Below are 12,390 nucleotides of genomic sequence, written 5' to 3'. Positions count from 1 at the left end.
TAAGCTTCATGACATGGTGCTGGAGTCAGCAGGGCTGGAAGGAGCACAGGAGTGGTACGGTTGGTGCAGGAGGTCAACTGGAAAAACAGCCTCATTTCCTCTGAGAAACCTCCCCAAAATGCAGCTCACCATCCAGCAGCCTAATCATTGCTCTGAGCTAATGAAGAAGACACTCACCACTGAAATCCCACCTGTGGAGACCATTGCTTGTGGGGGCTGTCAGGGATGTCCTTGTTGCTGATATGAAGAGGCTGGGCAGGGTGGTGGGAAGGAGGATGCCGTGACCTGGCAGCTCGTGTGTCCAGAGTGGCATTTGCTTTGGTGGCTGCATCTTCCATCACTCGCAACGTGTGTCCCCAGGCTCTGTTGGCTTTATGTATTTCTGAGATCCTTGGAGCCGGGTGTAGGTGGGAGTTTGTGACCGCGTGCGCCATTCGGGATAATGCCAGCGTAAGGCAGGCAGAAACTGTGCCTGTTTGTGTGTGCTGGCAAAATGTCCCTCACTCTGTGCAGGAGTTAAGGGTGTTGTAAGATGGGGTACCACCCATCTTAACTGAAGGCAGTTGATGCTTAAAATCAAGCATGGCACAAACCAAGTGTGATTTCTAGTGGCATGTAAACTGAAATGCAAACGTGAATGGTAGCTACATCCATGTAGCAGGCATTCATCCATGTAGGCATCCTTCCTAGCTTTAGATGATGCTTTTTAACCTTGGTGGTGTGTCTTCTTGCTCACAGGCTGTGGGTGCTGGGGAAGCACCTGTGGTGCTCTGGGAGTAATGGAGGAGCTGTAGGCATTGCTCTGGGTTCATTTGTAGACCCCAAGTGGACCTTTGCTTACAGCCAGTGGTGACTGTGCTGGTGCAGCCAGGCTGGCTCGCAGGCTGAACGAGTGACACAGCACTGGAGCTGGGGCTTGAGGGCAACCGCCGTTGTTTTGCTAAGATGGGTTTGAGTGAGGTTGGAGCAGCAGTGGCAGGGGACAGGGAGGAGGAGAGGGTGCAGGTCCCTCCAGCTTCGCTGCCTGGTGGCATCGAGGTGCAGGAGGCGTGTAACAGAGCCCATGGCCATATCCTGGCCCTGAGGCCGTGTGGCTGGTGTTGGACTTGACTGTGCACCCAGCTGTGTGCTAAGCCTGAGTCGTGCTCTGGCTCTCGGTGTGACCGTTGGTGGGGAGTGGGAGAGGCTTGTGTGGACCTGGTGTGAGAGCAAAGTGCCGAATTTGGAGGCAGAAGGCTTCAGGGAAGAAGCTGGGTCCTGCCTGATGCAAAGGGCATTGCCTTCTGCAGGGAGTGTACGGCTCCCTGGCCGGTGTCCGAAACAGCATGGCCAGCAGGGCCGGGGCAGGGATCATCCCAGTCTGGAGGCTGCAACCTGAATCCTGGGTTCAGTTTTGGGCCCCTCACTACCAGAAGGACGTAGGGGCACCGACCTCGCTCCCGCTCCGTACTCCCAGCACAGCAGTGTGCTTTTAGCAATGCAGGGAAGAGATCCAAGTCAAAGCAAGAGAAGGCTCTAGGTGCTCATCCTCAGGTTGATCTCACCCAGCTCCATCAAAATCTAAATGCACCGACCTGTTCCCAGGCTGGTGGCTTCTGCCATGTCCCAGCCTCGCTGTGCAGGCACCTCCCACCACTGACCCCTGGCGTGGGTGCCCAGTTGGGGCCAAAATGGCCAGATTCTGAGTTCCCAGCTTCAGGGAACATTTAGTCTTTGTGCCCACAGAGTGGTGGGGTAGGGACAGCAGCGCATCTGTTTTTCCTTGGCAGGGTGAGATTTTTACTTGGATCATGGTAGCCTTCCAATCTCAAGGTCTTTGGATAAGCATTTTGTGAAGTCGTTACCAAAGCAAAGGGTGCCATGAGGGTGGCAAGGCTGAGATCTCCCCTGGGTGACCACCCAAATCAGTCACCCTAGGCTGAAAAGACAGTTTTAGGGGGAAGGATAGGTATTGCACCTGGCTTATTTCAAGGCAAGACTCTGCAGACTGCATTGGCTAGCTCCCTGCAAAGGGGCCGCAGGGTGATGTGTAACCATCTGCAAAATGTGGGACAATTATGAGATGAGCAGAGACAGTCCTCTCTCTTAAATCTTCTCCATTCCACTGGATCATTCTCTCTAGTGGACTTGGAGTAAGGAAAAACTTTTCCACCCCATTGATTTTCCATTTCCCTCCATCATGTATCTGCTTTGGATAATAATCTTTTAAATGTCTGCTTATACAGAGGACTGTAATTTTTCTTTCCCCTGCAAGCTTACATCCTCTGCCTCACTGGGACAGGAGGTGTTTTTATCTCTGGTGACAATGACACACATGCTCCTGCAGACAAAGACAACCCTTCATTTGCCTGCTGTGGCTTTACTAGTTCTGTTGTATTTTCTGTTCTCTCCCATCTTTCCTGCACTCCACAGCATCCCTCGTGCTTTCCCATCGCAGCATCCTTTCTGTTTCTCATTACTGCTGCTTGCAGAGCTGTTGTGCTTACTACGCACAGCTGAGGATCGTTCATAAAGTTCCCTCCTCCAGCTCTCTGTAAACGCATAGGTGTTATAAATCTTACTCTGTGCTTGCCAGGGGAGGCCATGCAGTGTGGCAGCTGGCTGCAGTCGTGTTTTGCGTCGTGCCCTTATTGCTGGAGCTGGCAGTCCTCGGCTCCCTTGCTGTCTCTAGTGCTCTGGTGTGGCAGCACCTGGGGCATCCTGTGCTCTGGCTGGCATTTGCCCCAGCTCCTGGGAGCAAGTGAGCAAAGGAGAAGGGGAAGATGCCCCTGAAGAGCTCCTGAAATGGAGCCGCAAACTTAGCAGGGAGCACTTGTTGATGCCTCTCTCTGTGTCGTTGCAGGCAAAGGACAGTGACGACGATGATGAAGTCACTGTCAGTGTGGATCGGGACCGCTTCATGGATGAGTTCTTTGAGCAGGTGAGACATTTGTTTCTCCATTGCAGCTTTAAAGCTAGTTCAGACCTTTCTGTTAGCGCTGGAGCAGGTTGTGGGGCTGCAGTACAGGCTCCCACTGTGGGTGGGGAGCAGCAGGTGAGGTGGAGATGGGGGTCCTGCCCTGGCTGCTGCTGCTTAGCTGATGCTCAGGGTCCTTGGGGATTATGCTCAGATGACTGATGAGTAGGAACCAGGCTTCCACGCAGGCCTGAGGCTGTCCTGGTCTTACCTGGCCCTATGGATGCTTTGCTGCTCCACCTGCTGCTCCAGAAACCAGTGGCACAGCTGGGCCGGGTGGCCAGTCAGTGGGAGCAGGTGAGCCTTGCAGCCTGCCTGCCTGCAGCCTGCCTGCCTCCAGCCTGCTGCTCAACTGGACCAGCTCTCAAACCTCTTCTGAAAGCACCTCTGTGGAGCAGAAGTTTCTGCATGGGATTGATTTAATTTTGTGCCTCTCGTTACCAAACAAGAGGTTGTCTTCTGGCATGTGGGTGGCTGTAAGATCTGCGCGTGGATTTTTAGCACACCCTTAGCATGGCATGTGTGTAGGGGGTGTTAAAATGTATCTGTGCAGGCAATGGAACGGGGAAGGAAAAAAATCTCATGTGCAGATGGAGGAAGATGAGCAAAGTGTGGTGTGAGTTGAAGGAGAAGACAGAGCTAGAGAGTGGGCATCCTGGCAGGCAGAGGGCACAAGCAGAGGTTCCCCCTCAGGGATGCTGGTGTGCCTTCTTGTAGTCCAGAAGGTCTCTCACAGCACAGGGGACCTAGCTTCTTGTCCGTCTCCACAGGTGGAAGAAATTCGAGGGTTCATCGATAAAATTTCGGAGAATGTGGAGGAAGTGAAGAGGAAGCACAGTGCCATTCTTGCTTCGCCCAACCCTGATGAGAGTGAGTGAGCCATGATCTCCCTGTGTCCCCGTGGGCACGTGGCTGGGCTGGGCTGCTTGTGGGGTGGACAGGTCGGGCTGAAATGCCCTTGTCTTCAGGTGACCATGGCTGGAAAGCTACAAGCTGCTGAGGTGGCTGATGGCTGGGGCGAGGGAGGGCTGGGACCTGCATGGGAAGGAGGTGGAGGGTTGAGTGATGGCTTTCTGACTTTGAGAGGTGGTGAGAGTCCAATGAGGCTGCTGGAGGAGAATTCCTGAAGGATGGGGCAATGTGGAGGCTGAAAAGAGCAAATGGCTGGTTTGATGCTGGTTGGTTGTTGTCTTGCCCTGGGCTGTGTGGGTTGGGCACGTGGATGAGGCAGCACTTGCAGAGCTGGCTGAGCATTGCCTGCTTGGCACAGAAATGGTGCAGCTCTTCTCTGAGCCCTCAGAGTGCACTTGTGATCCTGCCCTCTCTGTCCTGAAGGACATTTTGTGGTGGCTGGCCAAAGAGTCTGTAGCTTTCAGACCTTAGTGATCAATCGCTGTTTCTTTCCCCGTCTTGTGTTTCTAAGAAAAGGTTTGTTGCCAGGATCAGAAGTTAAGGATTGCAGCACCCAGGAGGTGGCAACATTTGAGAGTCTGTGGGATCCAACAAGGTTAGAGCTGTGGGTGATGAGTTCCCCTGTCCCCAGGTGGAGCAGTGCATCTCCCAGGGGAGCCAGAGGAGCTGGCACTGGCAGAGCACCTGGGGCTGGTGGGGTCAGCTGGGCTTCCCGAGGGCAGAGGTTTTCCAGCTTTGCTGTCTGCAAACTCCTCGTTGGGGAGCAGGTGGGACCCGAGCTGTGCAGGGGAGAGCAGGGCTGAGCACAGCCGGGTGGAGATGCTTACCAGTGGGGATGGACCAGGGGTCTGTGGCTGCATCAGGACCGACCACACGAGATGGCTCCAAGCTGTTGGTAGCCATTGTCGTCAGCAAAGGCGTTGCTTTCGTGGGCCAGTGAGCGATTGCTGAACGCTGCTTGTGCCCTCCCAGCTGCAGTAGCCCTGATGCGAAGGTGTGCGTAGGGGGTTGGAAGGCTAAGACCAGGTCTCTGTCTTGCCATCTCCCCTCCTCCTATCCACTTCTCATCATTTGCCCAGTGCAATTTCACATCTGCTTGTATCCAACTGTGAATAGTTTCTAGAGGTCCCAGGAGGCTGTATGTACACACATTTTCTTGTGCCCAGCCCTGTGTCAAATCAATAGGTATTGCTAATTGCTTGGAAGAACGTGGCCCTTATTAAATTGTCTCATGCTCCCCTCTCCTGGCAGCTGCTCCTCAGCTAAAATTTATTTGGCCAAGCCTGGAATTGAGGGATTTTCTCAAGGGAATTCACATGTCTCAGACTGTTGTTCAATCATCCTCCAGGCTCTTTTGGTCAGTGCTTGCACTGTGAGATTTTGCAGTGTTTCTGTTTGGGTGTTTTCAGGGAAGAGCGGTCATTGCCTTCCTGCTGGCTGCTGGGCTCATACAGCGTGTGTCGGGACAGTGTCCGCTCAGGGCTCAGCCAGAGCTCAGGCTGCAAAGGGCACTTGTGGCCTAAAAGCATAATAATCTATTTAAAAGTCTTAGATGTGCAATGAACAAAATATGGTGACGTTGATGTGCCTTCCAGAAGCATCCAGGATGTTGGGAGTGCTTTTGGTTTTCTTTTACAGTGTTACTTTGCTTTAGTATTGCAGAAGATCCAGTTTATAATGCCAAAAATTGATTGGGCAGTGAGAGCAGGGCCCACATCTTCTTTAGGAATTAGTGTTTTGTAATATTGTGGCGTGTCCAGGAGGTGCGGTGGGTCTGATCAGATGCTCAACGGTAGATAGGCTCACAGAGTGGTGTGGGTTGGAAGGACCTTGAGAGACCACCCGGTCCAACCCCCCTGCTGTGGGCAGGGCCCCCCCCACCAGCCCAGGCTGCTCCCAGCCCCGTCCCACCTGGCCCTGAGCCCTGCCAGGGATGGGGCACCCACAGCCGCTCTGGGCAGCCTGTGCCCGTGTCACCACCCGCGTGGTGCAACATTCCTTCCCTCCGTCCAGCCTAAACCTACTCTCTTCCAGTTCAAAGCCGCTGCCTTGTGCTGGGGACCCCAGAGCTGGAGCAGCGCTGCGGGGGGCTGTGAGGAGAGCGGAGCAGAGGGGGAGCATCCCCTCCCTTGAGCTGCTGGTGATGCAGCCCAGGAGGTGCTTGGCTTTCTGGGCTGCAAGTACGCATTGCTGGCTGATGTCCCACTTGTCACTCATTGGTATCGCCCCCAGTCTTTCTCCTCAGGGCTGCTCTCCATCCGTCCATCCATCCGTCCATCCATCCATCCGTCCGTCCATCCATCCACACACCCACCGCTGCTCCCCAGTCTGTGCTTTGTGTATGAGCTGGATTTACCCACCTGCCCGGTGGAGGTGCTGGGCTTGGTCCATGTCATACAGAAGGGCTTATTCCTCCTCTCCCCTCCCTTCCTGCTGATCCCTCTTCTGGCTGCACAAACTGTTCTCGACTCCAAGTTGCCGCTACTGCCTGGGCTTATTTTGGCACCTGGTGGGTGGGCAGCTGGCTGGCTTTGCCATCTTGCTGGCGTGGTGGCAGCCCCCTGCCTGCACCTTGCAGCTCTGGTGGGCTCCCGCCCGGCTTTGGGGGGACGGGGAGAGTCTCCCCACTGAGTGGCTCCATGCTGCAAGTTGGGCAGCATCAAGCTGAGGCTTGGGTGGGCTTGGAGCAGCCAAGGGGCTGCATTGCTGCTTGGGTCAGGGCTGTCGTTGCTGCTGCTCCTGATCTGAGTCACAGCTCCTGATAACCTGTTCCTAAAATCCTTCCCGGTGAGCTGTCGCATCTGTTGTCGCTTCTGGCGCTTGAAGCAGGCTGTTTGTCCTTGGTCCTTGGTCTGGGCCGCTTCCCAGAGGAGGTGGCTTTGAGTGGCAAGTTGCCAGCTAGAGAGGAATGAAATGATGTTGGTTTTTTGGTTGTGGTTTTTTTGTTGGTTTTTTGTTTTTTGTTTTTTTCCCTGGAGCGGTTGGGAAGGACTTCTCTGCCATTGGTCTTCTCTGTGCATCGCATCCCTCCCCATGGCCATGCTCCTCGTCTCCTCGTCACTGCGTTATGTAATGGATGCTGTTTGCTGAAGGAATTGCCTCTGGGAACATAAATCTTCAAATCTGTAGTCGTGTCTTTCAGCCTGTCAGCTCGGTCCATCTCCACAGGCTTTGGCAGACCCAGCAGGTATTTCAAACCTGGAAGCAGGTCCATTACGGCTCTGCACCAGGCCAGAAGGGGAGGTTCAGCTCTGTGTACACTTGACCTCCAGTTTCATAATTTAAGCTGTGCAGACTCGAGGTGGTGGCTGTGGACACCAGGGCACAGGTCCTGGGTGACACTGCTCAGGCTCTCTGTTGGAAGAGATTTGCGTTATCTGCAGAGTGGCCTCTGTAATTCCTAGCAGACCATCTCCTGGCAGAGAGACGTGCCAGGTGGTCAAGGAGACAAATCATAGCTGCTCACCTCTGTCTAATGCATTGAAGCAACAGTGGCTCGTGCCAAAAAGGCAATTTGGAGTTGCCTTGGTGCCTGGGCTCTGGCTGGACACCTCTGAGCAGGCTCTGTGCTCTCGTGTAAGCATAACCTGGCTGCTCACCAGGTCCCTTTGGTAGCTGTCATGGCTGGAAGCCCACTTCGTTCAGAGGAGATGCTGCTCAGGCACTGCTGGGAGGGAGGGAGGCTGCAGCTGTTCCTGCTGGAGCTGCCCTCCTTGGGCACTGGTTTTCTAGGGGTAAGTTACCCCTGGTGCGTGGTCCCACCAGGGCAGAGAAGAGACCTGAAGACCAGGAGTTGCAGTCACGTTATGTGGGAGGCTTCAGGCTCGGGCTTGTTTGATGCTCCTTCAGGAGGAGCGGTGTGAGAGGACAAACAAGTTTCAAGGAAAAGTCTGACTGTGTTCTCAGGCCTCTTTGCGCTCCTTCACCCATGGTGCTGCTTCTCCCAGCTTCCCTGGGATGGGAACTCGGAGCCAACCGAGACTTCAACAGACCTTGAGGATGGAAGTGAGAGGAGCAGGGGCTGGGATGAAGGAAGAGTGGGCCCAGCGCAGCAAGGGACCTGGCAAAGGGTGCCCTGGCATGTCCTGCACACAGAAAACAAAGCAGTGTGTTACCCCATTCACTGTGCTGCTCTCACCCCTGATCTGCAGCCTCACTGATGCTGCCCCTGCCACAGTCATGTCCCGCTCACGTCTGGCCAGGGGAGGTTTTTGGTGCAGGCAGGGGGTTTGTCCTCTGTGCAGTGCAGGAGCATGGCAAAGCTGGCTCCAGCTCCCCAGCCTGAAGTAGAAATAGACCCACAGAGTGGTGTGGGTTGGAAGGGACCTTCAGAGATCATCCAGTCCACCCCCCCCTGCCATGGGCAGGAACATCTCCCACCAGAGCAGGTTGTCCAAAGCCCTGTCCCACCTGGCCCTGAGCCCTGCCAGGGATGGGGCACCCACAGCTGCTCTGGGCAGCCTGTGCCCGTGTCACCACCCGCGTGGTGCAACATTCCTTCCCTCTGTCCAACCTAAACCTACTCTCTTCCAGTTCAAAGCCGCTGCCCCTTGTCCTGTCACTGCAGGCCCTGGTCAAAGCCTCTCCCCATCTTTCCTGTGTGCCCCCTTGAAGCGCTGAGCGGTCGCAGGAAGATGTGCCCGGAGCCGCCTCTTCTCCAGGCTGCACAACCCCGACTCTCCCAGCTTTTCTCCAGGGCAGAGGTGTTCCAGCCCTGGGGCCAATTTGGTGGCCTCCTGTGGACCCGCTGTACCAGGGCCACGTCTGCCTTGTGCTGGGGACCCCAGAGCTGGAGCAGCGCTGCGGGGGGCTGTGAGGAGAGCGGAGCAGAGGGGGAGCATCCCCTCCCTTGAGCTGCTGGTGATGCAGCCCAGGAGGTGCTTGGCTTTCTGGGCTGCAAGTGCACAGTGCTGGCTGATGTCCCACTTGTCACTCATTGGTGTCGCCCCCAGTCCTTCTCCTCAGGGCTGCCCTCTATCCCTCCCCCCCTCCCTAGCTCCCTTCCTCCACCGACCCCTGCCCACCCACACCCCCCCCCCCCCCCCCTTCCCAGTCTGTGCAGGTACTGGGGATTGCCTTGACCCCGGTGCAGGACATTGCACTTGGCTTGGCCTGGTTTGATGGCAGTGTGGAATGGATTTGAGAGACATAAAATGATGAGTGATGCAGGAAGGTTGCTTACTGCACCTCCCAGAGCAGGGCTCAGGACAGGGAGGATGCCAGTGCAGCTGGTGGGTGGTAGGGTCCCCACCAGCAGTGGTGGTTCTTCAACCTCCGCAGGGTTGTAGGGGCACGGTGTGGCAGCAGAGCTCCCTGCTTGCTGCAGGACCCAGGGAACACGCACTTTGCTGGGCTTTGCTTGTTTGAGGAGGGGGAGGGGGGAGCCCCATCTTCCTCCCCTGTAACTGCCCCTGCTGCCTCCAGCACCAGGAGCAGTGGTCCTGCTGCGCGCCTGCCTCCTCCTGCCACGGCTCTGAGGGAAACGAGGTGACGCTGAAACAAGAAGCCGTGTCCTGACAAAGGTGTGCTTGGTTGTGCTGGCAGTGGCACACATGGGAGGGCATGGGCACCCGTGGGGACGGCAGGGAGGAGGTGCCGTCTGCTGCCCTGGCTCTCAGCATCCCGCATTCTGCTCCTCTTCCTCCTCTGTGCAGGTCCCTATGGGGAAGGTGTTCTCAGGCTCTTTGCAGCCCGTGCCCAGTGCAGCTACGGCAGCAGATGGTCCCACAGCTCTGCTGGCCCTGCCTGGCATGAGATGGAGAAACTGGAGGGGTGCTTGGTGCAGGAGCGGAGCTTCCTCTGCCCACCAGGGAGGTCCAGGAGCTCCTGCAGAGTGTCTCTAACACCTTGCGTGGCTTGGGCGTTCCAAGCAGAGCTGTGCTAATGGTGCTAGTGGTCATTGCGGCAATGCCATCCTGTGCTCAGGGGCTGCCTCGGGTGGCTGCATCCTGTCTCAGTGTCACACAGAGATGCTTTTTGTCACCATTTCACAGATTTCTCCAGTTCCATCTTGAATAAGTTTTGTTTCTTCTCCTTGTAATTCTTGTTGAAGGGCCACTCTAGGACTTAACCTCCAGTGGTCAGGAACCATCTTCTCATTTCCAGCCTGAGTCTATTTATGATCGATTTACATACCGACGTCATCCCAAGAACAAATATATTTAGCTGAAATAGCTGTTTGCCCTTCTGGCTTTGTCCTGTTGGGTCCATGCAGCAGCTCAGTTGTTTTGCAAGGGCTTTGCACAATCCCTGCTGTCCCTGTCACCTGCCTCAGCCCTGGTTTTGAAGGGTTGGAGTACCCTGAGGTGTGAGGTCTCCAGGATGTTTGGGGGGCCCTGGCTGCTGTTCAGCATTTCTTGAGATTTTCAGGCTGTGTTGCCCTTTTCTTACCTTGTCGTGTTGCTATCTCTTTGGAAGTTGGGGTCTGTCTGTGTGGGATGGGCCAGAGCTTCCCATGTCCTGGTGGTGGGTGCTGGGTCTGGGCACCTGCAGGCGATGAGTGTTTGAAGGAGATGGACAGCGTGAGGGTTGGCAGGTCATGGTGGCACCTATGTGTGTTAGCAAGAGGCTCAGCTGTATGTTGGGTTGTGGAGATGGTTGTCCAGGGAATGAACAGTTCAGCTCTCCCTGGTGTCTCCAGGGAATCCCTAGCAGAGCTGGGATACAGGTTGGCAGAATGCCTGCCTTCTGCGCTAAGCCAGCCCAGCACCTCCTGGCACTGATTCGGTGGGTGCTGCGGGGTGCAGGTGGAGCAGGGATGAGCATGGGTGCAGGGATGCTCATGCTGTGAGTGTAGGGGTGCTCACACTGGTCCTCACCTTCCCTGGCCACTGCTGCCTCTCAGCACGGACCTGTGTGAGGCTCCCACAGCCTTGTGCCCAGCACGGTGCCACTTGCTGCCAGACCTTGGATGCTGCCCTCAGGAATGGGAGATAGGGACTTTCTGTGCATCGTCCCAGTGCCAGAGCAGGGGTGCCTGGGACATCTCTGCCCCCTCTCCCTTGTGCCTGTGTGGCTTTTTATTTCATGTCCCCTTGATGAGTTATGTATTAGTCCAGGTGAGATTCCCTTTTACCATGCAGCAGCTGTGCAGTCCCCCTGCACACCCCAGCTTCATGATTGCTGGCACCTGTTGTCTGCTCTGTCATCCTGAGCAACACTGGGTGATCTGCAACGCCAAGTGAATGCAGAGTAAATATCAATTAACTGTAGTGTGATTCACGGCAATGTAGAAAAAAAAGAATAAAAAATCAGCTGCTCTGTAATTATATTGGGCTCAATTTAGATTGGCTAGCGGTGCTCCTGGAAGATGTGCTATTGCTGCCACAAGATGCAACTTTTGCTGGAAAACTTTTATCTCCTTTGGGTTGTGCACCCCGTTGCATCGCGGAGCCCGTTTCACGGTGGGAAACAATGCTTACTGCTGGAGGTACTGCTGTCTCTGTTGTAGCGTGGGAGGGCTCCGGTGGCTCCTTGGCTTTGCATGTCTTGCAGCAGCGTAGCCCCAGGATGGTACTGCAGCCCCTGTTCTTGCTGTGTCCTGGGTGGTTTGGGAGAGAGCAACTGGCAGGAGCGAGCAGCCCTGGGGATGACGGGACACGGGGCTGTCACTGTCCTGAGCCCTGCTGCGTGTCACACACTCATGTCCTTCTCCACTGGCTCCTCCTGTCTGCATGCGAATCTGGCCCTGCTGCCCACCCTGCGTCTCTGCCCTCGCACTCACCGGCCCGGGCTGGCGCTTGAGCCGTGGCTGGGGTGCGGGTGGGTGGGTGAGCCAGGCTGTGCCGCGCTGCTGGCGCTGGTGTCACCATGAGGCTGCCTGAGTTGTTTGGCCTGGAGAGGTTGGAAAGAGGGAGGAAGAAGGGAAAGGAGCAAAAATGAGAGGGAATATGGCTGCTGTGCCCCTTGTAGTACTGGCTGGAAGAGTTTAGCCCTTATTGCCCAGCAGGCTGGCCAGGCCGGGGCTCTTCCAGCCAGCAGCGGGCTCAGCAGGCTGGGTGGCTGCCCAGGACACATGGGTGTCCTTGAGCTCTCCTCACCTCTCCCTGCTGGATTTGTAGCAGTTGGTGCTGGCTGGGCCTTGGGTGATGGGGGGAGAAGAGGAGCCGGGAGCCCTGCTCCAGTGGGCAGCGAGCTGGTCTGTGGCACTGGCCCCAGTGGGTGCGGTGCTGGGTGGCAGGGGGACACGCACTGCTGTGGCACCACTCCTGGGTGATGCTTGCTTTTGACTCCAGCCTGCAGTTGAGTTTCTCTTGCCTGTTTACAGCAGGCAGCATCCCCTCCCCATCCCCTTCTGTGCTCCACGTGGCATGAGAATTACTGTGATTTCTAACGCTTTTAGCTCTCAAGCTTGGCGTTGGTGGGGCAGGCAGGGAAGGGGGGCTTGAAGGCCAAAGGGTGAAAGAGCAGAAACGTGAGGCTGATTTGGGAAGCACTGGGAAAAGGGAACAGCAAGATCAGGGCGTTGGTTGCAGCCTGGCGTCTGCATGGCAAGCAGGTGAGCCCTGTCCCACATGCCTGTG

The 12,390-nt window shown here is 55.9% G+C and overlaps 1 protein-coding gene across 2 annotated transcripts in view; it reads left to right on the top strand.

Annotated features, from left to right (window-relative positions):
• STX1A (syntaxin 1A) overlaps positions 1-12,390 on the top strand; it is an 89,862-nt gene that overhangs the window by 14,351 nt on the left and 63,121 nt on the right. For both annotated transcript variants that reach the window (XR_008821469.1, XM_056336262.1), the window contains exons 2-3: positions 2,843-2,920; positions 3,727-3,826. Coding sequence is in view for 1 of the 2 variants with exons in the window: in XM_056336262.1 (XP_056192237.1) it covers positions 2,843-2,920; positions 3,727-3,826 (178 nt within the window). In the remaining variant the exon portion in view is untranslated. The remainder of the gene's footprint in view (positions 1-2,842; positions 2,921-3,726; positions 3,827-12,390) is intronic.

This window comes from Falco biarmicus, chromosome 1, assembly GCF_023638135.1.
Source record: "Falco biarmicus isolate bFalBia1 chromosome 1, bFalBia1.pri, whole genome shotgun sequence".
NCBI classification, from domain to species: Eukaryota; Metazoa; Chordata; class Aves; order Falconiformes; family Falconidae; genus Falco; species Falco biarmicus.
The sequence above is the reverse complement of the archived record's forward strand: the minus strand, read 5'-3'. Positions and strand labels throughout refer to the sequence as shown.